This window comes from Sander lucioperca, chromosome 3 (assembly GCF_008315115.2).
Source record: "Sander lucioperca isolate FBNREF2018 chromosome 3, SLUC_FBN_1.2, whole genome shotgun sequence".
NCBI lineage: Eukaryota > Metazoa > Chordata > Actinopteri > Perciformes > Percidae > Sander > Sander lucioperca.
The window spans coordinates 36,083,074-36,110,284 of NC_050175.1; the positions used below are offsets into that span (position 1 = coordinate 36,083,074).

Below are 27,211 nucleotides of genomic sequence, written 5' to 3' on the forward strand. Positions count from 1 at the left end.
CTCTGAGTAAAAGTATAAAGTTGAAATGGAAATTCTCAAGTAAAGTACAAGTACCTCGAATTGGTACTTGAGTACAGTACTTGAAAATGTGTTACATTCCACCTCTGCCAAACCCAAAATAAAGCGAACGAGCAACAAAACGCGTTAAAAACATTTATTGACTTTATACATCTTTACAGTTCTTTCGTCGTCAGGCACAGAGCGGAAACATTTCCCATCTGTAACGCCAGCGTGCTGGAAGGAAGGCATGACAAGTGACTGCAGGAATGTCTCAGTGTCTGTCCATCAGGGAGTGGTGACAGGCTTCATACAAGGTTGTCTAGCAAGGCCTCGATGAGTCTCGAACTGTTTGTAATCGCAGTTGTTACCACAATGAATTTACAACCTGGGGAAAAAGAAAGCAGTAATGTATGTTAATATAACTTAGACATGAGCATCCTGTTTTCTTTCTTAATGTTATTTAGTTATATGTATGGGTTATTTGTTTCTGTAGAACTGTTTGTTTATTTCATATTGATGTTTAAATATGTTTATGTAGGGGCGTTTCTAGGACTTGGAAGAGGTTCGGGGCTTAGCCTTGACCCATTTAACTAAACTGAATGCAATGCAAAACAGGGATTGGCTTGCCCAGCTTGTTAATAGCCAGTGCATGTTTATTTTAGCTGCCCAGTTTGTAGATGTAAGTTATGTAGGTTGGGGGTCTGGGGGGTCAGTGTAATGCTTATCAGTTCAATTTTCTAAGCACAAACGGACATTTGGAAAAACAGAAAAATGGGTTCAAATATCCAATTTTTCATTTTTTTCCACCTTGACAAATTAAAAAATTGGATCTTTAAACTGTTTTTCCAATTTTCTGTTTTTATTCAGAGGATCAGAAATTTTGAAAATTATAAAATTGCGTCTGGGCTCCAATTATTCAATACTGCAATGGTATTCTCTCCCTCGTTCTGCCTAGCTACGCGCCCCCCCCCCCCCCACACTCAAAACCATCAGTTGCACCTCTGACCCCAAAGTCTATCAGTTTGGTTTTTTTTGGTCCATATGCAGTTAATGACCTGCATATTCCACAAAGTAGAGGAAGAGAATACCATTGAGGTATTGAATAATTGGAACCCAGACGCAATTTTGTAATTTTCTCAATTTCTGATCCTCTGAATAAAAAACAGAAAATTGGAAAAACAGGTTAAAGATCCAATTTTTTAATTTGTCAAGGTGGAAAAAAATGAAAAATTGGATATTTGAACCCATTTTTCTGTTTTTCCAAATGTCCGTTTGTGCTTAGAAAATTGAACTGATAAGCGTTACACTGACCCTGGGGGTTTCCATCAACCAAATTGTCAAAAGAAATAACATGGATGGTTTCCTACCACGCTCTTCGCAAGTAAAATAAATGATCGGTTCACTACTTTCATTGAATTTGGGTGTTTTATATAGCATTTGAAAAAAATATATAAATAAAAGAATGTTGAAAAAAGTGACAAAAATGTCAGAAAAAGCTTTAAAAAACGCAGGGGGAAAAAAACATTTAAAAAAAAAACGCAGAAAAAAAATCAACAAAAACATCGAGAAAAGCAACAAAAGTTTTGAAAAGACGACCAAAAGGTTGAAAAAAGTTGTAATTTTGACCCAGAAAAAAAAAAGTTGGATGGTCGAAGGGAAGACAACACAAGGGTTAATATTACTATTCATTTTTAGAGGAAGCATACCATTAGAAATCTATAGACATTAAGTTCTAGTAATAAATGAATACATAATAAATAAACATTTACTTTGGTTGAAATCAAGCTTTTCTTTGCTCTATTAGGAAATATCAAAAACGTAACTGCTAGTTTCTGACACCTAAGATATATCAAAGGTATTGTAGTTATATCCCAATCACGCTCTACACATTCATAGCTACTGAATGTAAGTAAGATTGTGATTTATTTATGGTTCTAAATCATAAAAAAGAGAAACATAAGGGTGTGAAACCAAGGTTAAAATGACTAGTGTTGCTGAATGTGATGTGACATGTGGTCAGGTGATTGCCAGGAATTATGTCACCAAAACTGTACTCCATACGAATATCACGCAAGTGCAAAAATACAACACGCATCACATCATCAATCATCAACAAATATCTTCTACACTACTAATAATATTAAAATTCAAAAAGAATCTTCAAAATATGAAATAAATCCTGACGATTTATTAGGTATCCGGCTTCTGTCTGTTAGATTAATAGTCAGGACAGAAGAAGTGAAACTAAACAACAGTAACACTAACAGGAAGAATGAAGACGAGAGGGTGAAACTAAATGATTGACACCCACTTAAAAACCCGGCAAGTATTCCCCTGTAACATTAGTTAAGTCTCCATGAGCAGTCAGGCCGTGTTTACCTCGCTCTCTGCCGAGGAAACGTAGAGCGGAAATCTCAGAGAAGGTGCAGCCGCCGAGGAACATGACGAGGATGATCCGCTGAGCGTCGTTCTTTGCTTTTGAGTCCGCTCCGCTGCTGCCTGGTGAGAGAGGAAACCTTTAGCATTCATGTTTACACCGTTGATACGTTTACAGCCTATGTAAATACACAAGGTTACTCTGAGAAATCAGTTCCCACAGCAAATCAGACAATACATTTACCTACATGCAGTAGGTCAAGCAGTCAGATTTATCTTCTATCCAACCTTATTTTGGGACCACAACTCACTTTTTTTAACTGTATTTCAGTGATGAAAGCTATGACCTACTGTCTTGCTGTTTCCTGTTGCTCTGGTCTCAAAACATCTCGCCAAAAGGCGAATTGGAATTGTTGGGTCTTTGTAAATTATAGAGTGTGGTCTAGACCTACTCTGTGACAGATGCCGCCCACAAAGAGCCTGGGTCTGTCCAAGGTTTCTGCCTAAAAGGAAGTTTCTCCTCACCACTCGAGGTTTCTGCTTAAAAGTCTACTCTATCTGTAAAGTGTCTTGAGATACCTCTTGTTACGATTTCATACTACAAATACAATTGAATTGATTTGATTTGAATTGATTAAATGTCCTTTATGAATGAAATGAAATGACCTCATGCTTCCTGACGTTTTTTCTTAATTTCTGCAGTTTTCCTTTCAAATCACTAAAGTGTTTGAATTGCACTAAAAGTCAGAATCCAGACTTTTAATTCAATTATTTTGACTATGAGGATGACTCCTTTCCTTTCATCCCTTCTGCTGTCACAGTGTTTCCCTGTCTGAAGTCTTGTACGAGAAAGAAAGCCCCTTAGAAACCCATTTTCACATACAGTAGCTTTCTTTCTCCAGAGGGAAATCTATCTAAAGGAAAATAAATCTTATTAAGTTAATAGTTTCTCTAATCCCCTGTTACAAAAAACAGGGTTGTCTTTTAGATGAAGAAATCAGATTACTGCTGAAAGCTGACAGTAATACGTGTTATACAGTATGATACCATTTAGACGCACCACTTCTGGACAAGACGTATTGTCAATAATAGGAGGTGAACTCTGGAATAGCTTGCCCCTCCCAATAAGAGAGTGTTCTACATTCAACAGCTTTACATCTCACTTAAAACTAGGGATGTCCAGATCCGATCACGTGATCGGAAATCGGGCCCGATCACGTGGTTTCAGACTCGATCGGAATCGGACGTTACCTCCCGATCAGAATATATATGTATATATATTCTCATTATTTTTTAACACATCTATAGTTATGCGGTGGCACAGAGTTAGACCCTTTTGACTCCACACAGAAACAGCAACGCGTGCGGCATGACATCACTTTGTTGCAGAGACGCTATTGGTTAAATGCCGGCAAAGTAGAACACGGAAGCAGCTTGAAGCGAAAAGCGCGAGTATGTCTGCGGTCTGGAGGTATTATAAAGTTGATAACAACAACATCGCCATAGCAAACTGTGAGATATGTAACAGAAGTGCTCTGTTTGTTAACAGAGTTGTTGAATGTTAAAATAAGGTGAATTAAATAAAAAATAAGGAACATCCTGGATCTGTTTTTTTCGCTCTTCTTTATTCTTTTTCTATATATTATAGAAGTATGCTGGCTGTCTCTATGTTAGTCCTATGTCACCTGCCTAGTGACTGCAGATGAAAAGTAGTTATTTTTACTAATTCTGGCATATTTACATGGTGTTTTTTTATACAACAATGTTCATAAATATGCATGGTCCCTATCAAATAAACCAATAAAAAAAAAATATATTATCTAAGCGCATGTGAACAACATTGTCAACATTATATTACTATCTCCCAGTGAACTAACCTGTAACAGCAAATTCATGTCCATTTAGCAGCCTGGTGACTTCTTCAAGCCCCGTCCAACCGTCTCGCTCCAACACCTACACATGACCACCATTGAATAACATTAATACAACATTTAATATAACATAAAAAAAAAATGGTTTCATCGTGGTCTCATTGATCCAGTCACATCCTGTGGAATGAATGAATCCTACTGCTTTACTCACCTGCTCGATGAGTTTGCAGCTCAGAGGGACGTAGGCGCCGCTGAAGATGTAGGCCATGTCTCGTGGGACACGCAGGTCATATTCTTCATCTGACTTTGGGACCTTTACACAACATATAATGTGTTTGTGTGTGAAGGATAGAAACAGCCTGAACAGCATTGTGAAGGTCTCCTAAATAACACTTTTTTTCTTACTCGCCCATGTACCTGTGTGTTTCTCGCCGTGTTTGTGTTTACTGCTGTCTGTGTTGTATTTCAAATCGTATTTCATGTCATTAAACTGTATGTATTTCTAACTTATTTTAAAGCCCTCCTTCCCTTTCCCTAAGTGTCTTTGCCGTTCTTGTAAATAAGAACCTAGTCTTGCATTGCCAGACCTTCCTCCACAGCGCTGCGGAGGAGGGTCTGGCTAGTCCACACAGCATTCCGGGATGGGAGACGACCGTGCTCTGGTTTATTGCCATTCCTTTAAGCCAATCACAATCGACTTGGGCGGTGCTAAGCGGCGCACGGAGCCTATGGAGCTGCTGCAAAATAGTCTCGGGAAGGAACTTGTTTTGATGGTACGTGTGTACGTTGAGCAGAGAGAGAATTTGTTTTTTTTATTTGGGAAAAGCATGTGGTTCAAAAAGACAAACAAATTATTGACCAACACATTCATGTCCTGTCCACGCAGTTCACTTTACTGCCCTCAGGTCAGCTCTTTACGGGCACCACGCAGGAAAACAAACCGCTATTCAAAGTCCTTCATTCCGTCTGCTATCAGACTATTGAACCGTGACAACAGTCTCTGGGAATGCACATCTTGTGTTATGATCCTGAGGTGTGTACTGCTTGTGTTCCATTTGTCTGGGAACCTTATTTATTTATTTAATCTGTCATTGTTCTTAACCCTTGTGTTGTTTTCCCATCAACCATGAACCTGTCGTCCTTCCTGGTCAAAATTGAAAATTAACTTTTCTTTGGCACTTTTTCCCAGCGTTTTTGTCGCTTTTTTTTCCAATTATTTGACGCTTTAAAAAAGTTTTTTTGTCACTTTTCTCAACGCTTTTTAATTCATAAACATTAAACCTAATTTATATGACATTATACCTACTTTTTGAGTTTGAAAAAAAGCAGAAATTATGAATTATTTTGACTAATTAAGATCAGAGGATGTTGAGTGGATAACCACAGACTGGTACATGTCAAAGTTTGGTCAGGATGCTGTTTTGAAACCACTAAAAAAAACGTTTTTCAAATGCTATAAAATTGAATAAAAACACAAGTAATCAATTAATTTGACCTGCGAACAATGTTGTATCTAGGTTCCATACAACGTACATGCATGCATCCATGTTATTTTGGGCAATTTGGTTGAAAGAAACCCATATTTCTGATATAAAAACTTTGAAAACGGGTCAAATTTGACCCGAGGGAAACACAAGGGTTAACTTGAATTGAACTGAACTGTGCCCAGCTCTTGTGTTTTGTCTCTGACATTCTCTTGTCTGTTGTTTATGTGTAAATGTCTTTTTTGGGTCTGTAGACTATTAAAAGCTGAATTGCCCTTTTTGGGATAAATAAAGTAAGTTTGAACTTGATAATAAAACACTTAATAACATTAAGCATTTCCAGCGTGGTCTGAATGATATTCTCTGTGACATAATGAGCAAAATAAAGATGATAATGATTTACCAGGTTGAGCTTTCTGCTCAGGGCTCTGAAGTTGCTCTTCTTTGCGAGAGAAGAGAAGGCGTCACTCAGCTTTCCTGGAGAGGAAGAAAAAAAAAAAAAGAATAAAAAATAAAAATAAAAAAGGAAATAAGGAGGATCAGGACAGTTTGATGTCATTTCAAATCAGTCTTTAAACATTCATAAAATCAAGACTATCCCGTGTTTACTCTGTATATGTTTTGGACATGTCTCTCTTTATATACATACTGGTGTTCTGTATTCTCTCTGTGTTGCAGACACAATTAGAGCCTTGCCCTGTTGCGGCCTTGTTTGGAGTCCTCCCTGACACTGTCAAATTATCCAGGTCTAAAGCAGACATTGTTGCATTTCTTTTTCTCATAGCTAGGAGGTTAATCTTGATTCACTGGGAAGCTAAGCGTCCTCCCTCACATTCCTTATGGATAAGAGATGTGCTATTGTTCTTAAAACTTGAAAAGATTAGACACTTGAAGAGAGGTGCTGTGTCAAAATTTGATCAAATCTGGCAGCCTTTTCTTTCTTATGTTGACTCCCTTGACCTGCAGCCTCCAGAGGCTTCATAATCCAGTAACTGCCATGATGTAGCCTATAGCCTGGTGCTATTGATCCTTGACCTTATCCTTTACACACTTGTTTTTGACCTAAGACCATAACTTTTTTTGAATTTAATTTCATTTTTTTTATTTTGGTTGTTGTTGTTGCTGTTTTGTTTATTTGTCCCCTGTATAGTTATACTTTAGCTTAACTTCTTAAGCTAAAAAAAGTAAAATTCATAAAATCATTCGTCAGGTTCGTGCATATAAAGTAGGGCTCAACGATTAATCGTGTCAAATCGATATCGTGATTTGAAAGAAGGCGATTAGCTAATCGTGAAGATCAAATCGAATGTGCAATATCTAGTTGAATGTTTGCTGTAACATTTGGTTTAACATTTTTTATTCCTCTTTTTATCATTATATTTACTGTTTTTTCAGAAGATATATCCTGGAATAATGTTAGATATCACAGGTTGTTTACAGAAATGTCCTATTTTCAGTGGATTTTTCATTTATTTTTTACTACTTTATTTAACATGATCGTAGAAGGTGCGATATGTAGTTTAAAAAAAAAATATTTGCAAATTGAATTGTAATCTAGCAGGAAAATTGCAATTAGATTTTTTCACCTAAGCGCCAGCTCTAATACGGAGAGAAACAAAGATTGTGATTAGGAGTAGGTTAAAAAGGAAGCCTGTTTCACCTCCAGTTCTGTCGTTGACCAGTTTGCCGACCTTGCTCTCCATAACAGTCAGCGTTTCCCCCGGCTGCTGCTCCACCAGCAGACCCAACTGCCTCAGGTTGGCGAATGTGAGCAGGTGGTCCACTCCATAACTCTGATGAGATCACGCAGAGAACATGTTTCACAATAAAGTTCTCATATTATGCTCATTTTCAGGTTCATAATTGTATTTTGAGGTTGTACCAGAATAGGTTTACATGGTTTCATTTTCAAAAAACACCATATATTTGTTGTACTGCACATTGCTGCAGCTCCTCTTTTCACCCTGTGTTCAGGTCTCTGTTTTAGCTACAGAGTGAGACATCTCACTTCTGTTCCATCTTTGTTGGGAGTTGCACATGCTCAGTAGCTAGGTAAGGACTACTAGCTAGAAGCTAGGTAAGGACTACTAGCCAGTCAGAAGCAGAGTATGAGGGCGTGCCCTGACAGTAGCTAGGTAAGGACTACTAGCCAGTCAGAAGCAGAGTATGTGAGCGAAGGGGGAAGACATGCAGGAAATTGTCACGGATTCGAACCCTGGACCATTAGTCAAATGCGCCTAGGCACACTATGCTTGTTACACACACACACACACACACACACACACACACACACACACACACACACACACACACACACACACACACACAGGGAAGCGCAGCAGCACACAAGCATGCAAAAGATTACAAATAAAAATATTACGGTGCAAATCCACCATCATAATAGCAATGCGCTAAGGTCCAACCGTGCCTGGCTTTTAAAGATTTCCCTTCGTTTGTGCCCTTTGTTTACATGCAAACGTTTGCATTTAAACTGAGACAAACGGAGGTTTAAGCAGCGGAGGAAGTGAGGAAGAGAAGAGAGAGGAAGTGCTTCGTTGCTGTTGTTGCTATTTTCGGGATTGATCTGATTGGTTAACGTGGGCTTGAGCTTCTCGTTACACTGCCACCTACAGGTTTGGCATGCTCTTGACGGCATATATATATATATATACACGGGTACGTGTAAACGAACACTTTTCTGAAAACTGACAGCTGTGCACGATGTTATTTTTGAAAACAGAGAGGTTGAAATGTCCATTTATGAAAACAGCCGGCCACGTGTAAACGTAGCGTAAGTATAACCCTTTTGAACCATGCGCCTGCCGCACTGACCCTTTTTTCCACCGTTAAACTAGCAAAAGTGGATTCGTACACGCCCTAAACGCACCTGCGTCATGCGATTCACGCTGCGTGCTTAGATCGTTAAAATAGGGCCCAGAGTGTGAATACTTATATAATTGGAAGGTAACAAACATGAACACAAAACAGCGTATGTACAAAACTAAAAAAGAAAATCCAATCAGTAAAAACAATATATATATATCGTCAAAATGACAGCACACAAGAAAAATGAAGTTCAGAAAATATTCGACAGGAAATGTGGATGTTTGGTGATTTCTTCAAATAAGGAGAGCTGCTGTCATCATTTTACTACTTCTACCAAGACAAAAAAATGCAATTGTTAGGCTGTGTCTAATGCCAGTCTATTTTTGGCTTCTATAAACATGAATAGTTTGTATTGGAGCCACAGGTAGCTGTTCAACCTCACCTGCAGATACTGTGCTTTTAATGAGCGGTAATCTTTTGGTAGAAGTCCTGTGAGTAAACACACGCACACAGTTGTTACTACAGCATGAGAATAACCTGAATCTTTGAAATGATATTCACACACAAAAAAAAAAAGACGACTTACCGTTTTCCGTGATAGACAGAAGACAAAGCAGCCTCAGACTTTCTATCATGGAAACCTTGAAAAAAAAGAAAAGAATACATGAGTTTCCAGCATAGTTTTGGACCTGTTCCTATATCACACAGTGTTGACGCTAACGCACCTGTCTGTTGATGTGCTCCTCTATGAAAGAAATGCTTTCACGGATTTCAAATCCTTCAAGTAAAGCTGGAACAGAAAACAAGACAGAAGTGACGTCAAAGACCAAGGGACAAATCGAACTAAAAGTGGAATCTAATATATAGACAGTAGAGTATTCTTACAGTGTTCGGTCTTCAACAGCTCCTGAAAATCCTGCTTTGTTTTCTTTTTCATTATCGATTCACAAGCACCGATGTCTGAAAGAGAACGGTAAATATTGCTTAACCCTTGTGTTGTCTTCAGGTCAAATTTGACCCGTTTTCTAAATTTCCCAGAAATAAGGGGGTTTCTTTTTAACTATACCTAATTTTGATTGCCCAAAAATAACATGGTTCATTCCATACAATGTGCTTCGCAAGTACAACAAAAGATCAGATCTCTACTTTCATTGAACTTCGGGTGTTTTATTCAATTTTTTTAGTCTAGAAACCTAGACGCACCCTAGCGGCAGCAAAAAAAAAAAATTCTGGTCAGGCCGATCACATCGTGTATAGAGTCGGTGGGCGGGCTTAACATAATGATGGCAGAGTTGCGACGGTTCCGCGTGAATTCCCTGCTACTTGAAAACAAATAAGATGGCTGCTGCTGCTGGCGAACAGCGGTCTTTGGAATCGGCTTTGGCCGCGACTCTGGAAGACTTGGAGTTAAGCTTTTCTTTGAGAAAAGAACAGCACTGAAGTCATTCTTTTTTTTTTTTTTTTTTTTTTTTTAAGATTATTTTTTGGGCATTTTCAGCCTTTTTCTGATAGGACAGCTGAAGACATGAAAGGGGAGAGAGAGGGGGGAATGACATGCAGCAAAGGGCCGCAGGTTGGAGTCAAACCCGGGCCCGCTGCGTCGAGGAGTAAACCTCTATAATGGGCTCCCGCTCTACCAACTGAGCTAACTGGGCGCCCCACTGAAGTCATTCTTAAAAAAGGAAGACGTGTTCAGGGTTTTGCCGACCAGATACGGCAAAAAAGTTGAATCTATCAACTAGCTTCGCTACCTTCTTCATTGCTCTGCCTGGTTGTAGCGCTATCCTATTGAGTGCAGAGGGAATTTGAAAGACAACCGTTTATCCCGCCCCTCGGATTGAGCTCCGTCAATGGTGAGTTCCCAGACCCAAAATCTTGATGAGGGTCTAGCTTGTCAGGCTACAATTTTTTAGCATTTGAAAAAAAAAATGTAAATGTTTCTAAACAGTATCCCAACAGAACGCTGACCCTTCTGTGATTATCGTTGCTTTAATATTAATCTAAATAATTCATCATTTTTGCTTTTTTCCCCTCAAGGATTAGATCTAATTTCCTATAAATTAGGTTTATTGACCATGAATTCCCAAAAATGTATGAAAAACTGGTAATAAGTTGGTGTTAGTGGCGTTTATACATGGTAGTGAAAAGAAGCGTTACACAACAAAAAAAACGCCAAAAACATTGAAAAAAGCGCCAAAGGTGTCGAAAAAGAGACAAAAACATCGGGAAAAGGGTTGATTTTCAGTTTGGACACGGGAGGACGATGCATGGTCGAATGGAAGACACAAGGGTAAAGAAATACGTGACAATGGATGTGATATGCAGTATTCTGCTGCAACACTCACGTAGGCTAAGCAGCCGGTGTTCCTGTTTTAAGCCTTTTAGTTCCTCCGACACAAACGTCTTCATCTGCTTTATGTCCATCCCCCGACGCTTCTGGAAGTTCATAAAAGAAGTGTTAGCGCTGTCGGTCAGCTTAGTTACCATCAGTGTTGTAATGTAACAAAGTACAAATACTTCAAGTAGATAGATAGATAGATAGATTTTTATTGATCCCAAAAAATGGGAAATAACATTGTTGCAGCAGCAAAATATCAGACACACAGCACATATACAGAGTAAACATTAAATAATAGGAAACAATATACATGAAATAATAATAATAAAAAGACTACTACACGAGCAATATTTAAAATATATACAATTTGGAAATAAAATGTACAACTGTTTCAATAGATATAGATAAACTTAATGTGCAAGTTGGGGAGTAAAAATGTAAAGATAGAATAGAAAGTAGAATGTTCACGTATCTGTACTTGACTTCTTTATTTATATTTCCGGAAACTTTTACTTTTACTCCACTTCATATCCTAAATAAAATGTATACTTTTACTTCGCTACGTTTCCCCGAAGCATCTTAGTCACTCGTTACTACCAAATAAAATCAGAAGAAATTTGTTCACACTGGAAAACAGCAGGTTTGGCGAATCAGTGCTACTAAATTGCCAAGATACTGCACACTCCATTCCTGTTGGTGACCTAATGCCTGTTTGTTGACAAGCGGCAAAAAAACCAACCATAGGCTAAAACTAAAGAAGAAGAGGAGGAAGCATAATGACTGATAGTGTCATGGAGGCACCTGGTGCAGGCACTGCCGCCATAGTAACAGACGATGACCAACCCAACAACAGTGGTGATGAAGATAACGTTACACACCTTTGGCCATAAAGTTCATAATCAAAGTTCTTTTTACTTTTACTTCTAATACTTAAGTACATTTAATATCAGAAAATTACTTTTGATACTTAAGTTCAGTACATATGAGATACTTTAAGACTTTTACTCAAGTAAAAGGAGACTTTAACTTCTACCAAAGTAATTTTTTGGTAAGATACTTGTACGTTTACTCAAGTATCGCTTTCAAGTACTTTATACAGGACTGAGGGTAATACACATTTACTCACATCATATGAAGTCTGGAGATTCCTGGCTTTCTGGCTGAGGAAGCCAAAGACGTTGGAGAAATGCTCGTTTCGGATTTCATTGAAGACCTACGGTACGAGACGTGCGAGAGTTCAAAGAGACATTTACCTTAAAGCCGCGATGACGAAAAACTCTCTAACGTCAGCACCGACTTACCCTATCCTGAGAGTTCAGCATGACTTTTATACTTTTGTCAGAGGACGTCACATCAGGTCCAAACTCCACACACGCTGCAGAACAGATGCAAATGTGAGACGTCGACACACAAGCGTGCACAAAAACAAATCGGCAACCAAAGTGACATTGTACAACTGGGAAGTTTTATTCTACAGGAAATCAACGCAGTCTGAGCTGGAGCTGTGAGCATTAACACCATGTTGTTTTATTATTGAGTGCACAATTAATCATTTAGGCTTTACATTGTCAGAGTAAAGCCCCTCAGGGCCCAAAGTAATCAGCGTTTTCCCCAGCTTTGTGGAAGCATTAGGTGCGTGTATTTGGCGGGGGGTTTAGGAATCCGTTCTCAAGAAAATTATACGTTTTTTAATAAAACATTATGTCTCTTTGTGGGATTTTGTGTCTCTTTGAAGTTGTGTTTTGTCTCTTTTTGTCATTTTTGTTTTCTTTAGGGTTGTTTTGGGTCTCTGTGGTCATTTGGCGTCTCTTTGTGTCCTTATGTGGTAGTTTTGTGTCTCTTTTTCACATCATTTTGGACCGTTATTATCACCATATCTGTGTCTAAAATGTTGGAAAAGCTGGAGCAGATAATAAATAAATAACACTCAAAACGCTTAAAGGTCCAATGTGTAAGAATTTCTCCCGTCTAGCGTTGAGCTCATATATCGCAATCAACTCTCTCGCACCACGCAGTTCAAAGTACGTATTACAGCTACGGTAGCCTTCACGCTTCAAAAAGCCGGTCTCTTGCTCTTTTCAATATCCTTTTTATTTTTCTGGGCGAAGAAGAAGACTCCTGTTCCTGAAATTTGGATTTTGAATACGTGTGGTCCTCCATGTTTCCTTCTTCAAACTTGCCGGGGCCGGGTAGCTACGATACCCATTAGCAGCATTAGCGGCACCTGTGAGTTTATCATGTGACAGCGAAAACGCGAAAGGCGGAGCAGTATGTCCTGTATGTCCTGTATTACCGGCTAACGTATTTCAAGATGGTGCATGAATATGGAGCGTCTACCCCTGTTCACACAAATGCAAATGTAAAATTTCAAGCCAAAAGGAATACTTGGAATTGATGGTGGAGGTAAATATTCATGAAAAAGGACAAGTTTGTGAACGGGCAACACAGATTTTGATAATGAACAACTAAAAACATTACACACTGGACCTTTAAAGACAAAACTTGCTAAAGAAGTCTGACTACAATCATTAGATCTGAGAAAATTCTTTTAGTTACATTCATTCGGCTCAGGTGCTGCACCTAAACTTTATAATGGCATGGAAAACCCTGGTAGTGTCTTAAAGCTTTAGTAACTTTTTGATATTAATGAACGTCCGTTACATTCAAGCCAAATGAGTTGCTACAAAGCTAATTTAGACTATCAGCTCCACAAAACTCTCTTTGTATTTCTCAGTATGACTATGTTCAGAAGATTGTGGCGTCCGGCGACTTTTGCGCACAGAAGCTCGAGTGAAGATCTTTTTTTTTAATCCTCCGTGTCCTTCTTGGTTACCAGCAACTGTGTGGAGGAAGGGTGGGGGTGGTGAGCGATCACTGAAGGCTTGTATCATGTTGACGCGCCGACAGTGTTGTTGTCATTACTTAGAATTCCTCATGGGGGCGACAGAAACTACGTACTATAGCTTTAAAATCTTTGTCTGACAAAAAGCAACAACAAAAAACAACTAACTGACATAATAATTCTAATTTTGTCAGAGTGATTTTCACACGCAGACACACAGAGCTCAATGTGGACAGAGTCTCAGTGGACGGACATTCGACTCTCCACAGCGTGCTTTGATACCCACCACATTTGATTTTAAATATGTCATCCACGAGTCCCTCGTAGACAACTTGCGAGCACAGAGGAGTGACAAAGTCCACATCTGCAAAGACAATGACAACGTTAGGGAGGACAGAAAGCACAGCTGATCAGGATGTCGTCCACTGAGAGACTGAGGATACACTCTTCTCACCTCTGTCAATGAGAAAAACCTTTCCTATTTCAGCTTGACGAGCTTTTTGTTCTCCCTCTTCCACCTGCTCCCTCCACGACTCGTACGCCATCTGGGAGCAGACAGACGGACAGAATTGACGGCAGTTCACAGCAGAAACCTTAACTCGGGTGAAGCCAAAACACATCACATAATGTTTGATTCTGTTATTCGTTTCTGTTGTCTTAGCAACTTGGCATTACTTTTTACTATATATTTTATTTCATGTTTATTAAAGAGGATTAGGGCCACATGTGAAAAATGTATTTGAGTCCTGAGTACATTTTTTTTTAAGTCTAAACATTTTATTTTTTTAATTTTTAAAAAAAAGTCAGAATTCTAACTTTATTCTCAGAATTCTGACATTTTTTTAAAAATTGAAAAAAAAATGTTTAGACTTAAAAAAAAAAGTTTACTTTTTTTCTCAGAATACAGATTTTTTTTTAATTAGTTTTTTAATTTTTAATTTCTAAAATTATTATTTTTTAAAGTTTTTAAAAAAAGGCTGAATTCTGACTTTAATCTGAGAATATTTACTTTTTTAAGTCTAAATTATTTTTTTAAAGTGTTTTTTTTTTTTTAAGTCAGAACTTTATTCTCAGAAATCTGACTTTAAACTCAGAAGTCAATACATTTTTTCACATGTGGCCCTAATCCTCTTCCGTACATGTTACTGTTTTGTTGTTTTTATAACATGAAAAACATGCTAGAGGGCCTCTCATTTTATAAAATTCAGGATATTTTCGTTGTTCTGATATAACAATATGACATTTGCTTTAGAATATTTTTGTATGTTTGTCTTGCGTTGGACCCCAGGAAGAATAGTCTTCACTATGGTGATGACTAATGGGGATCCTTAATAAACAATAAACAATCACAGTGGATCTCAAAGTTAACCATTGACAGTATATAAACTGGACCAACAGATCCCATTGCTCTGGACGGAGACCAGTGAAGGATATTAGAAGCACTTTTCCGGTGAGCGCTGAGCGAAGTTGAAACTGCCTGCGAGCTTCTCCTGTACTATACAGTAATTCCTCTACTATGAGACAGTAAGTCGCGTGGTTATGACACAATCGTTAGCCTATTTTTACAAAAACGTATACTACGGAGCCATAACGTGAGATACAAGGTAATGGAGCCTTTTATACATTGTCGTGTTTCTTTAGAAATAAACAATGGACAAATAAAGTCTTTAAACGCTTCAGATGTAAAGTTATTCACTGTCAAAGTGACGTCAAAATGAATGGCAGTCAATGAGATGCTAACGGCGGGGGGGGGGGGTGAGTGCTTATTAGCATCAAAATGGCGCCATAGGAGCTACGGGTTGTGAGGAGAAGCTTACCCCCTTGAAGTTAACCCTTGCGCCTCACTTTAAAAAAGTTGCTCTGATGTCCTTAGGGGACTAAAATGTCCGCGACACCAAACTGCCATAAAATGATATGCTATTATTTTTCCACTTTCAATCTTTTAACCAACATCAGTCCTGATCATCACTACCAAATATTCATATTCATTTTCAGAATGTTAACCATTTAAATGCCAGTTTCTTTACATAATGCTACTGTTGTTTTTTATGGGTAAAAAAAACCCACAAAATTAAATTATTTTCTGTCTACTAAATGTTAGGGGGGACATTTTTTTCCACACTCTGAGATTAGCAACAATGTTAACTTTGATGCATGCATCGCATCACACACTCCAGTGCTCCATAATACTGCAGCAATGCCAGGAGTGGAAACCATGGAGACAGCATGTATATGCCCAAACAGGGCAAACATGTGAAAATGGCTTAATCTGGTCAAAATAAAATGTAAAAATAGCTAATTTGAAGCCAGGACTCTAGAGCAGTGGTTTCCAAATTCCATCAAGGATGCCTTAACTGACACAAATTAGACCACGGACCCCCATTTGATAAGATTTTGTTCCAGGGTCTTCTATCTGATAGGATTTTTGCTTTTAGATGTTTTATTACAGAAAAGTGTATGAAACCCATAGGCATACATTCTGTCATTGTGTAACTTATGGGTGGAATTATAGTGAGAAAAAAAATGATTCCCCATTTTGCTGGGGACAACCTGGAACCCCATCAAGGACCACTGGGGGTCCCCGGACCCCATTTTGGGAACCACTGCTCTAGATTAAAGCCTGAAACAGAATGCATGATTTTATGCGGTCATTTCTGTGGGATAAATAATTGTGGTTTTAATGGGTTTCAATAGGGGCATTTCTGACTTTAAGGGTTTGAGTGTCTGTATTTGGCTACACAGTTTATTATAAACGTATTATAGGAGTTGAGGTTGAACTCTTATTTGTTAAAGCAGCCATATTATGCTCATTTTCAGGTTCATAATTGTATTTTAAGGTTGTTCCAGAATAGGTTTACATGGTTTAATTTTCAAAAAACACCATATTGTTGTTGTAATGCAGTGCTCTCTCTCACTGCTGCAGATCCTCTTTTCAGCTGGTCTCTGTTTTAGCTACAGAGTGAGACCTCTTTTCTTCTTCTGTACTATCTTTGATTGCACCCGCACATGCCCAGTAGCTCAGATGTAGATCATGTCAGCTAGCTAGCTCCATAGACAGTAAAAGAAAGGCTGTTTCTACAACTTCGGTCAGTTACAAGGCAGGATTAGCTGGGAGACTTCTAAATGAGGGCGCACATGTAAGTAGTTCTTTTGTAGATTATGGTGAACTTGTGTGTGTTGTAGCAGTGCTTTGCTATTGAGAACGAGGTAGCATGCTAGCGTTAGCATTAGCATGCTAACGCTACGAGCTAATGGTTGCGGTTAGCCTGCTCGTTTCGGCTTGTGACGTCACAAGCCGTGCCGATTTTGAACAGCTCACCCAGAGACTGAAGGCAGGACACATTCAGAAACCGTATCTCACTCTAAACAGCATGGATGGATTTTTTTCAAAGTTTGTATGTGTGTGGAAGCACCAGAGACACAACATAACACTACAAATCCCAGAAAAAGTGATTTTTTCATAATATGGGCACTTTAAGTTAGTGTTAAACTTCTTCTTCTTAAAAAAAAAAAAGTATGCTATTTACATTAACGTTAAGTTAGTTAAGTTAAAAAGCCACGAATGTATTTTATTGTATGTACGTTTGTACATTCTTTTCTTTTGTATTTTTTTTTTTTAATCTTTATTTTTGAATAGTTGTTCTTGTATTCTATCTGATGTATTATTTTGTGTATATTCTGTATGTGTGCTGTGTATCTTATATGTTGCTGCTGTCGCACTGAAATTTCCCAATTTGGGATCAATAAAGTCAGTCTACTCTACTCTAATCTAATCTAAATGTCCCCAATGAGACACAAGGGTTAAACTCAATGACAAGACAGTTTTTGGTCTCCGGTAATACTGCACCTTGGAACATCGTCCAATCCCGTAGACTTTAGAGAACGGGCCGTAGAGGGAGTGGAGGAGGTGCAGAGCGCTGCCGGCTGTCCTCACCCAGCGCTGGTCCCCCGCCTGCAGTGGTGGAAGAAGTATTCAGATACTTTACTCAAGTAAAAGTACTAATACCACACTGTAAAAATACTCTGTGACAAGTAAAAGTCCTGCATTGAAAATCTTACTTAGTGTGAGTATCATCAGGAAAATGTACTTAAAGTGTTAAAAGTAGAAGTACTCATCGCAGAAAAATCCTCCCATTTTAGAAAGTGTAAAGGATCCAAACAGTTGTGTGTTTAATGGGCTAACCCTTTCAGCTGGATTTGTAGGCCGTTATACTGTTGGCTAGTTTAATTTATAATAAAACATAGTATTTTATAAACGACATGTGTTTAGTTTGCAAAAATCTGTCAGATGAATGTAGTGGAGTAAAAAGTACAATATTTCTCTCTGAAATGTAGCGGAGTAGAAGTAGAAAGTGGCATGAAAAGAAAAGACTCAAGTAAAGTACAAGTACAAACAAGAGCATAACTTTGGGTTCAACACTGGGGGGGTTGAGAGCTCCAACTATCTAGGGAGGTCCCGGGACATGTATGCATGTATTTAAAAAAGGGACAAAAACTGTTGAAAAAAAAACTAGAAGAAAAGAGACAAAACCTCCAAATGCGACAAATGTTGGAAAAAGCGTCAAAAACCGTGAAAAAGACTTGGAAAAAAGAACTTTTTAAAAAAGGCGACAAAAATGTCAAAAGAACTGTCAAAAAAACCTCAAAAAAGGCGACAAAAACTCAGAAAAAAAAGCAATAAAAACATTGAAAAAAAACAACAAAAACGTTGAAAAGGAACAAAAAATGACGTCTATGTGTACAAGTACCTCAACATTTGTACTTAAGTACACTACACGAGTAAATGTACTTAGTTACATTCCACCACTGCCCGCCCGTGTGATGGAATTCAACCTGATGCACATGTGTTGGTACTCGGGTGCTACAGTATGTGCTACTATCTATCTAACTTTACTCTAATTTGTATCACAAGGTGCAGCAGAATACTTCCTAGAGGAAAGCAATTAGACATTTAGAGTGTCGAGTGTCCAGGAGGGGCAACTATGAATGTTTTTTTTTTCATACTTTAATTTATTAATCAAATTGTAAACATTTTGTATTACCTGATTAATGGAGAAATCCGGCGCAAAATGAACATAGGGGTTAATAACATGTGTACCGAGTCGACTGTTCTCTTTGATATGTTTTCATGCTAATCGAATGTGACCAGTTTTCGCGCAAACCGCTAATTAGCTTATAAAGCTAGTCCTCGGGGCACGAGTAAAGTAAAAAGAAATCGCTGTTTCTATACCACTAACAAGGCTCAAAATAGCACCACACTTCAACGGTAGCATAATGAGGGTCCCTACATGTAAACCAAAGGATTGAGAACTTTGTAAGTGTACAGACAGTTTATTAAAAAGATAGTTTAGAAAGACAGTACCGTTCATGTATACATGCGGTCAATGCAATCACAATTTTCCCGAGCCCATGTTGACATATTTAAATTGCTTATTTTATGTCCGACCCACAGTCCAAAACTGAAAGATATAAAGTTTACAATAACAGAAGGCAATTCTTCCCAATATAAAATGAATCGACTAATCATTTCCGTGGTCATCATTTACCAGGAAGTTGTCTCGAAAGAACTCAGGCAGCTCCAGGCTGATGATGTCATCGTCAAGAGGAAGAAGATAAAAAGACCACTCATCAGTGGTCACATCTGTGGGAGGACAAAATCACAAGTGGTTTTTTAAAGATTTTTTTGGGACCTTTTATGGCCTTTAATCAGCAGGACAGGAAATGAGAACGAGAGAGGGGGGGGGCGACATGCAGCAAAGCGCCACGGGTCGGATTCGAACCCGGGCCGCCGTCCAGGGACTCAGCCCACATGGGGCGCACACAATACTGGGTGAGCTAAAGCATGCCCCGGACAAAAACAGGTTCAACCCTTTCTCTCCCCAACACTGATCATTGCTACTTAAACAACAAGTGAAGAAAGAAGGATGCTCACCGCCAATGATCCCCTGTTCCTCCAGCACCGCGTCACACGCATAAAACTGGACGACACAGGACGGTCAGCAGGTACATATCAACAACTTGATCCAGAACAAATCAAAGCAGAGTGTGTGCACAACAGCAGAGCGGGAAATACCTTCTGAGGGGTAAAGATGATCTTGTATCTTCTAAATCGTCCTGTTGCCTTGTCTGCATTGGCCACATCTGGAACAAAAAGGAATATGGCATGACATAATTTATTAGGCCTATTGTTATAACTGAGTCACTACATGTATGTAGGCTGGGCAAGTGTCAATACCTGAGTTTTGGTACCAAAACAGCCCTTTTTTTATACATATACAAGTTGTATTGTTTTAGTTTCATTCAATTTCATTAAAATATTTATAAAAATATTACTATTGATACTATTAAACAAACATTTCCTTCATTAAAAAGAAAGAAAACATTCAACTGTACTTACCACATATCCATTTAACAGTTTGTATTCTAGGCCGGATCAGAAAACAGAGCCTGTAAGAGAGTGATGTCACATTGTCAAGCAGTCACATCAGGTGTGTGTGTGTGTGTGTGTGTGTGTGTGTGTGTGTGTGTGTGTGTGTGTGTGTGTTAAATGATGTTAGGAGTATGAAAGGAGCATGGCTCACTGATCTGAGGTGCTGACAATAGGTTTGTATTCCACTTTGTAGAGTTTGTCGACTTCATGTTGCTGTAAAAAAAAAAAAAATAGGGAGGGTGGGGGGGGGATGTTATTGGAACTGCAGATTCTCAATCCCAAGAGTCAGAAGAATCTGATGAGCTTCACCTTTAGCGTCGACACATTAGCAATACGATCCAGCGGACTCATCAAGTCTGCCTCGATGAAGAGGTCCTTCTTCCCCGGCAGCTGTGTGACAAAGTGAGGAAGATGGAAGAGTGAAGACAAACAGGAAATATGTTTATAAACTGTTCATAACACAAACAGGTCTATTAAAATGAACTACTTGGCAATGTTGCAGAGTAAAAACATTTACTTTATACACAGCACAGCACCTACGGATAAAGAAGAGCTTGCACAGTAACACACACAAATCATGTGTAGGAATTGTTCAATATTCGTAACACTGTTATTATTTTGTCAGTGTTAGAATTTTGTTGTTGTCAATAATCCAAGTTGTGGCACACCCATTTTTTTTCTACTGAAGACATGAATCTTAAAAAATGGGTCCAGTTTCATTTTTCATCGTTCGCCTAGACCGGCGGGGGAGGATGTATAGCCGAAGACACGGCACCCCCTCCTCTTCTCTGCTTCTCTACATAGTCATCCGATTCATTTACCAACCCTTGTAGGGCTGGCTCAGGTTTGCCTCTCAGTTATGCTGTTATAGTTTTAGACTGCCGGGGGACTTCCTTTGACACACTGATCTCCTCTCTCTTTCCATCTGTGTGCATTCATGTTCCAGAAATGCTTGTTACTAACTTAGCTCTGGGGAGTTTATTCCTTATGTTTTCTCGCCTCCCAGTTTTCCTTGGATTGGGGTGGCACCTAAATCATGGTTGCAGCTTGCTTGATGCCCTGATGTGCCCTAGTACGCTCCGCAACGCACAGCTACGCCCCGCAACACCACCCAACGCCCTATCACGCTCCGTGACACCCCCCTACGCCCTGCTACGCCCCGCAACACCACCCAACGCCCTATTACACTCCGCAACACCCCGCTACGCCCTGCTGCGTCCCGCATCGCTCCGCTATGCCATGAACTGCTACAACTATTATTTCTAGTCATAGTTCCTCTATCTTTACTGTTACTATAACTGCCACTGTTCATCATTCCAACTGCTATAATTATTATGAATCATATTTCTCTATATCTGTATATCTGTATCAGTGTCTGTGTCCAAACCGGCGGCGACTGATGCCGCCCACAGAGAGCCCGGGTCTGTCCGAGGTTTCTGCCTAAAAGGAAGTTTTTCCTCACCACTCGAGGTTTCTGCCTAAAAGTCTACTCTATCTGTAAAGTGTCTTGAGATACCTCTTGTTATGATTTGATACTATAAATGAAATTGAATTGAATTTTAAAAAAAGGCAAAGAAATGTTCTAAAACAGCTGTTCGCTGTAGTTTTCATCGAACAGGAGGAAGGAAATAGTGCATTTGTTGGGGATTATTTTCAGCGGCGGATTAATCCACGTTTGGTGCTCTAGTGAGTATTTGTGGCAGCAGGTAGGTGTGCGTGTGGGATTGGGTCAAAATAGTGTGTTTGTTCGTGGTAATAAAGAAACATGTCACCCATTGCAACAGTGTGGCACAGAGAAACACCGGGCTTTGGTTACACAGACAATACTTCTTAGTTGACGATAAGAAAATATACAATATAAAATATAGAAATATTGAAACCTGCTGTGACATCAAAGATGGGGTGTGGTCAGCAGTGCAACATCTGCTTTGCAACAGCTGCTTTGTAATTGCCTAAATAGTCCCTGCAATTTAATCATGTGTAAAAGTAACCCCTTTTTTTCTGTTTTGACATTTTGTGCATTCAATTATTGTACTATACTAAGAAACCTGACATATGCATTGTTTACATGCCATTCATATAAGGGGTGGTATGTCTGCAGTAGGAGCCAGATGACAGCCAGCCGAACCGCACTAATAATAGACATGTATTTTTCACTTGTTCCCACCTGTTCCAGCAGGTAGATCAGCTGATCCCTGGCCAGCCTCTTGAGCAGAAAGAAGTCAGGGAGCTCCGGGCAATCTGTCCTGGCACTGTGAGCCATGTTGGGCTATAACGGGGGACAGGACAATAATCACTCATCCAGTGGACAAAGAAAAGAGTACTCCTATAATTACCGAAACAGAATGACACAGAGGTTACAAACAAATGAATCACATAGAAATGACTAAATATCTGCTGTGATTGACACACTAGCTAGGTTAGCTTGTAGGCTAAAAACACATCCTACTCATCACACGAATTTTCAAGTCTAAGACTAGCGTCAAAATGCTGACAGTTATATTAAAATAGTGTTCACGAACATATTAAACAAAGGAAAATAGGCAGTAAATATCTGTACAATCATCGACAAAAAGGCGTTTAGGTCACATTAAAAGATACCTGCTTCCTTAGCTAAATAAGCGGAATTGATCCCATCATCATCATCATCTGCTGTTTCCCCCCGGACACGAAAATGAACGGACTGGTGCATTTGCATTTCAAGCTGCCCCATTGGTTCTCTTAATACATGGTAGGTATCCATCCATGGTGTGAAACATGAAACGGTACACACGTCCTGTCTCCTAAATAGTCGCGGACTCGTTTATAAGTGTAGTGAACGTCGTTGCTAACATTAGATATTTGCACAGCTAATACCCATATTTAGCATAAAGATAATAAGTTATCTGTGGCGTTTGAGAACGTTACTTTAGTTGACTTTAGCCTATCCTTTGCCAGATCTCGCGGGAGTTTGTTGCTAAGACAGAAACAGGTCTCGAACAGAAAGTTAATTTTCTCCTTTTGTCCGTCTAAAAAAAATTCTTTTTTTTAATATTAGGTAGATATAGTATATGTGGCTTGTGGAAAATAGGTCCAATATTTACTTTGGTGACAATGGGGCGGAAGAATCGGTCATAATCTGTGTTTACGTTCACTTATCGGAATCAATAAACATACTCAGGGCCTATCGCTAGTCTTCAAGAGGCAGGGCAGGGGCAGTGGCGAAACAGACACATGATATCAGCAGGAAATTAATTTGCGTATCGTTTGGTTTCTGACTGTCTGTTGGAGGAGCGACGTTGACCTGACGCAGTTTTTCTGTCATTACATTTACGTTATTTTTCCACCATGAATTCGGACACGGTTTTATTGTTGGAGACTATTAATTTTGCCGCAGAGAAACATCGTAACCAGCGACGTAAAGATCCAGAGGAAACGCCGTACATTAATCACCCCATCGGTAGGAGTACTTTCTCTTTGTTGTGATGCCGTCAGGATAGGTAGGATACAAAAGTGTTAATGAAAGAAGTGTTTCAGTTACGTATTCAGTACGCCTTTGTGAAATATTAATTTAAGTTCAAGTTAAATGTCATATTTGCAGGAAAAAGCAGAACATTTGTGGAGGATGATGCTAAAGAGTCAGTGGAACAGATGTCTGTGAATGTGCTCAGTAATCCAGGTCAAGGAAGGCTTAAAATCAAGGGCCACTGAAGCAGCAGCAGTGGCAGCAAAAACTGTCCTATCCTGTTAGTAATGTCCTGAGGAGTGTCCCGGGACAGTCAGACACTGTCTTGTACACTGTCCTTTGACTCCCAGACACTGTCCTGGGACAGTCAGACACTGTCCTGTACACTGTCCTGTCACTCCCAGATACCGTCCTGTGACTCCATGACTGTCCTGGGACAGTCAGACACTGTCCTGTGACTCCCAGTGAAATTGAAGTGGAAAAAACATACATAAGGTCAGCTGCTAGGATAAATCAAAAATAAAAATGTATGGATTCCAATATTGTTTATAAACGTCAATATGTGTTTATGGATTGTACATTACAGTTCACTGTTGAAAGCATTTGGAACTGTGTCACACGTTCTTACTTCAAAAGACCCTTGTGGTGAATAGACTGCTGCCGAGTTTAGTATGTCTAGATATAATGGGACTGTGACTTTCTTGGTTGTATTAATGGTCAGTGTACACTCAGTTTGTGATCCTGATATGTCTGGCAGCGGTTAAAACCACTAAGACATCTTGTTGACTTCCTCGCTCTGATTCTCACTGCTGTCTGTGTGTACTTTTAAGGAGTAGCGAGAATCCTCACCCACGAAGGAGGCATCACAGACATCGAGGTTTTGCAAGTATGTTATCAGTTATCAGTTCACTAATGTCAGTTCCGGTCTTTCTTGTATTACTGAGCCGGTGTATCGTCTTCCCCGCAGGCTGCTCTGCTTCATGACACAGTGGAGGACACGGACACAACTCCTGCAGAGATCGAGGCAAAGTTTGGACCGATTGTAGCTCGTATCGTTCAGGAGGTGACGGATGACAAAAAGCTGTCCAAACATGAGAGAAAGCGCATGCAAGTGGAACACGCGCCTCATTGCAGCGGCCAAGCCAAACTGGTTAAACTGGCTGATAAGCTGTACAACCTGAGGGACTTGAACCGCCGCACCCCTGCCGGTCAGCACCCCTCTCTCACAGTCATTACTTTTTACTGTAACTGAGTCGCATGTGGAAGGGGCCAGATTTAAGGTGTTAAATGACAATAAATACAGTACATACACATTTTAATGTAAAAAATAACAAGAACCTAAATAAGGATGCAGCATTATGTAATACAAATTGGAATAGTAGAATCAGAATCACCACATACAGGGAATTTGACTCTGGATTTGTGTTGCTCTAAAGTACATATACAAAGAACATACGGCTAAAAACAAGGCTATGCAAGGCAATACAAACGTTTGACTACTATGTACAGATATACGTTCGTATATTTAAATTTCACACATGCATATGGATACACGTACATGTATACACACCATAATACACACATGTAAAAAGCAAACAACAGATCTATGAGATTTGTAAACAGCAATACACTGGAAGTATAATAGTATAATAGTAGCTACAAAAAAGCCCAAAACTAAACCTATCGGAAAAAAATAGCATATTGTAAACAGCATGTGTATTTAAGTAATATAGTAAGCTAGTCAAACCGATCCAATACCCCTGCTGTTTTGAGTTCAACTAGAGATAGGAAAATGCAGTAAATAACACAAAATTACCATCAATGATTTTCTATATTTTTCTTATTGTCAACAAATTCCCTGAAAATACCAAAACCAACACTGTTAGTCCGTCTCTTAGTTCTTTTTGACTTCCCTGCCCTGGCTCTCAGCACCAAGACAATTCTCTAGTGAAGACTTAAGTCTTTCAAACAGCTCCAAAATTTCATTTTTTTTTTAAAAACGCTAAATAATTTACTGAAACAGCTGGGCATTGTAGTTTTAAGCAACTGTGACTCAAACACAAGGACGTAGTGCCTTTGGGGGGGAAACTATTTTCAGCTATATCAGGCTTAAGCTACACAGGCGATACTTGTAAGTGGGATCAATTCATTGATGGTTTTGATCTCGTGGATTTGTCGACTATTAAAAAAAAAAAAAAATTGAAAAATGACAGTGCAGGAGTACACAGAATAATGTGTACCCAAGTCATACAAATAAAAGTACTCATTTGGGAAAGGGGTTCCTGTCAGACAGTTGAATCATAGATGTTATGTTAACCTGTCTAACTATTACTACTTCAGACAATAAAACAAAACAAAAACTGTACTCTGGAAGGACACTGGAAGCTACAGTTGTCAGATAAATGGAGTGGAGTAAAACTGTAACACCTCCCAGTGAAGTACTGTTAGGAAATTCTCACAAAATGGAAATGCACAAGTACCAATACCTCAAAATGTACTTAGTCCCCATACCGTCTCCCTTTTGTGTGTGTGTGTGTGTGTGTGTGTGTGTGTGTGTGTGTGTGTGTGTGTGTGTGTGTGTGTGTGTGTGTGTGTGTGTGTGTGTGTGTGTGTGTGTGTGTGTGTGTGTGTGTGTGTGTGTGTGTGTGTGTCAGGCTGGACAGCCGAGCGGGTGCAGGAGTATTTTGTGTGGGCCTGTGAAGTGGTGAAAGGCCTGAAAGGAACCAACTCGGCTATTGAGGAGAAGCTGGAGGAGCTGTTCAGACAGAGAGGGGTCCAGCTCTGACAACACAGTGGAGAGCAGAACGGTCATATTACAAATGTATTACAAAATACATTATAATTTGTAAATTATGGAAATAAATAATATTCATATACATTGGTTTGTTTTTTTGTTTTTTTTTTACATTCTTGTTGAATATTTACATAGGGTATGGATAGATAGACGTATATTGATCCCAAATTGGGAAATTTCAGTGCTACAGCAGCAAAATATCAGACACACCGCGCACATAAAGAATATATAATGAAGAAATATAAAAATAGGATAGAATACAAGAACAAATATTAAACAATTTAAAAAAAAATTAAAATACAAAGGAAAGAATGTACAAACGTATATAGAAGTTGGGAATAAAAATGTCCAACTACTTAAATGTTGAAAGTTACTTTATTAGTTATTTTATTCCAGACGTGTTTGAGTATTAGTGCCACAGAAACACGCACACGGTTAACCACTTTTTTACTGTAAACACTGATTCTTTTTCTGACATTGGGGAATTTAAATAAAAAACTATATGTATCTAGAGAGCGGTATTGTATTGTTGACTTGCAGAATATCTCAATTTAGCTGTAATCTTCTGTTATCAACTCTTTCACTTGATGTTTATTTCGAAAATAAATGTAACTGATGGAAAATAGTCATCTGTATTCCGTGGTCTAAAAATCCAATAAGGTGTGGTTTTGGGTTCTTTAGTGTATATTTCTTATTGGAAGGAAATATAGGTCTGAACCTTATTTTTACAGTTTATGGTCGGAACAAATCCACTTCCTGTCCGCTTACTCTTCAGTTAGGTCGCTTCCGTTTGGCTGAACCAGCG

At 39.0% G+C, this 27,211-nt stretch overlaps 2 protein-coding genes across 3 annotated transcripts; one reads left to right on the forward strand and one right to left on the reverse strand.

The window, feature by feature from the left end:
* Positions 1-139: 139 nt before the first annotated feature.
* On the reverse strand, positions 140-24,674 carry vps33b (VPS33B late endosome and lysosome associated). Of its 2 annotated transcripts, none has more exons than XM_031323614.2 (24): positions 24,420-24,674; positions 22,335-22,436; positions 20,477-20,557; positions 20,319-20,380; positions 20,135-20,184; positions 19,811-19,878; positions 19,670-19,715; positions 19,284-19,378; positions 17,585-17,689; positions 14,192-14,282; positions 14,024-14,101; positions 12,197-12,270; positions 12,022-12,108; positions 10,903-10,993; positions 9,443-9,517; positions 9,283-9,347; positions 9,144-9,198; positions 9,000-9,046; positions 7,392-7,524; positions 6,135-6,208; positions 4,459-4,560; positions 4,254-4,329; positions 2,380-2,499; positions 140-385 (listed from the first exon to the last, which is right to left on the reverse strand). In XM_031323614.2, the coding sequence occupies exons 2-24, from the start codon at positions 22,428-22,430 to the stop codon at positions 306-308; spliced, it is 1,851 nt and encodes a 616-aa protein (XP_031179474.1). In that variant the 5' UTR covers positions 22,431-22,436; positions 24,420-24,674; the 3' UTR covers positions 140-305. The 2 variants fall into 2 exon arrangements, with proteins under 2 accessions (XP_031179474.1, XP_031179472.1); XM_031323612.2 differs by lacking the exon at positions 24,420-24,674 and adding an exon at positions 22,769-22,920.
* On the forward strand, positions 23,376-26,493 carry hddc3 (HD domain containing 3). Its single transcript, XM_031323615.2, has 5 exons — positions 23,376-23,447; positions 23,481-23,606; positions 24,443-24,498; positions 24,580-24,820; positions 26,267-26,493. Exons 2-5 carry the CDS (start codon positions 23,495-23,497, stop codon positions 26,395-26,397), a joined length of 540 nt encoding a protein of 179 aa, XP_031179475.1. The 5' UTR covers positions 23,376-23,447; positions 23,481-23,494; the 3' UTR covers positions 26,398-26,493.
* The last annotated feature ends 718 nt before the right edge of the window (positions 26,494-27,211 follow it).

Bases quoted from the DNA above. Each gene is read 5' to 3' on its own strand.
- vps33b (XM_031323614.2), bottom strand. From the start codon at position 22,430: ATGGCTCACAGTGCCAGGACAGATTGCCCGGAGCTCCCTGACTTCTTT. The intron at 20,558-22,334 runs GTGGGAACAAGT...TTTGTCACACAG, and splicing joins TGATCTACCTGCTGGAACAG to CTGCCGGGGAAGAAGGACCT. The intron at 12,271-14,023 runs GTGGGTATCAAA...TCTGTTCTGCAG, and splicing joins CATATTTAAAATCAAATGTG to CGTGTGTGGAGTTTGGACCT.
- hddc3 (XM_031323615.2), top strand. From the start codon at position 23,495: ATGAATTCGGACACGGTTTTATTGTTGGAGACTATTAATTTTGCCGCA. The intron at 24,499-24,579 runs GTATGTTATCAG...TCTTCCCCGCAG, and splicing joins CAGACATCGAGGTTTTGCAA to GCTGCTCTGCTTCATGACAC. The intron at 24,821-26,266 runs GTCAGCACCCCT...TGTGTGTGTCAG, and splicing joins GAACCGCCGCACCCCTGCCG to GCTGGACAGCCGAGCGGGTG.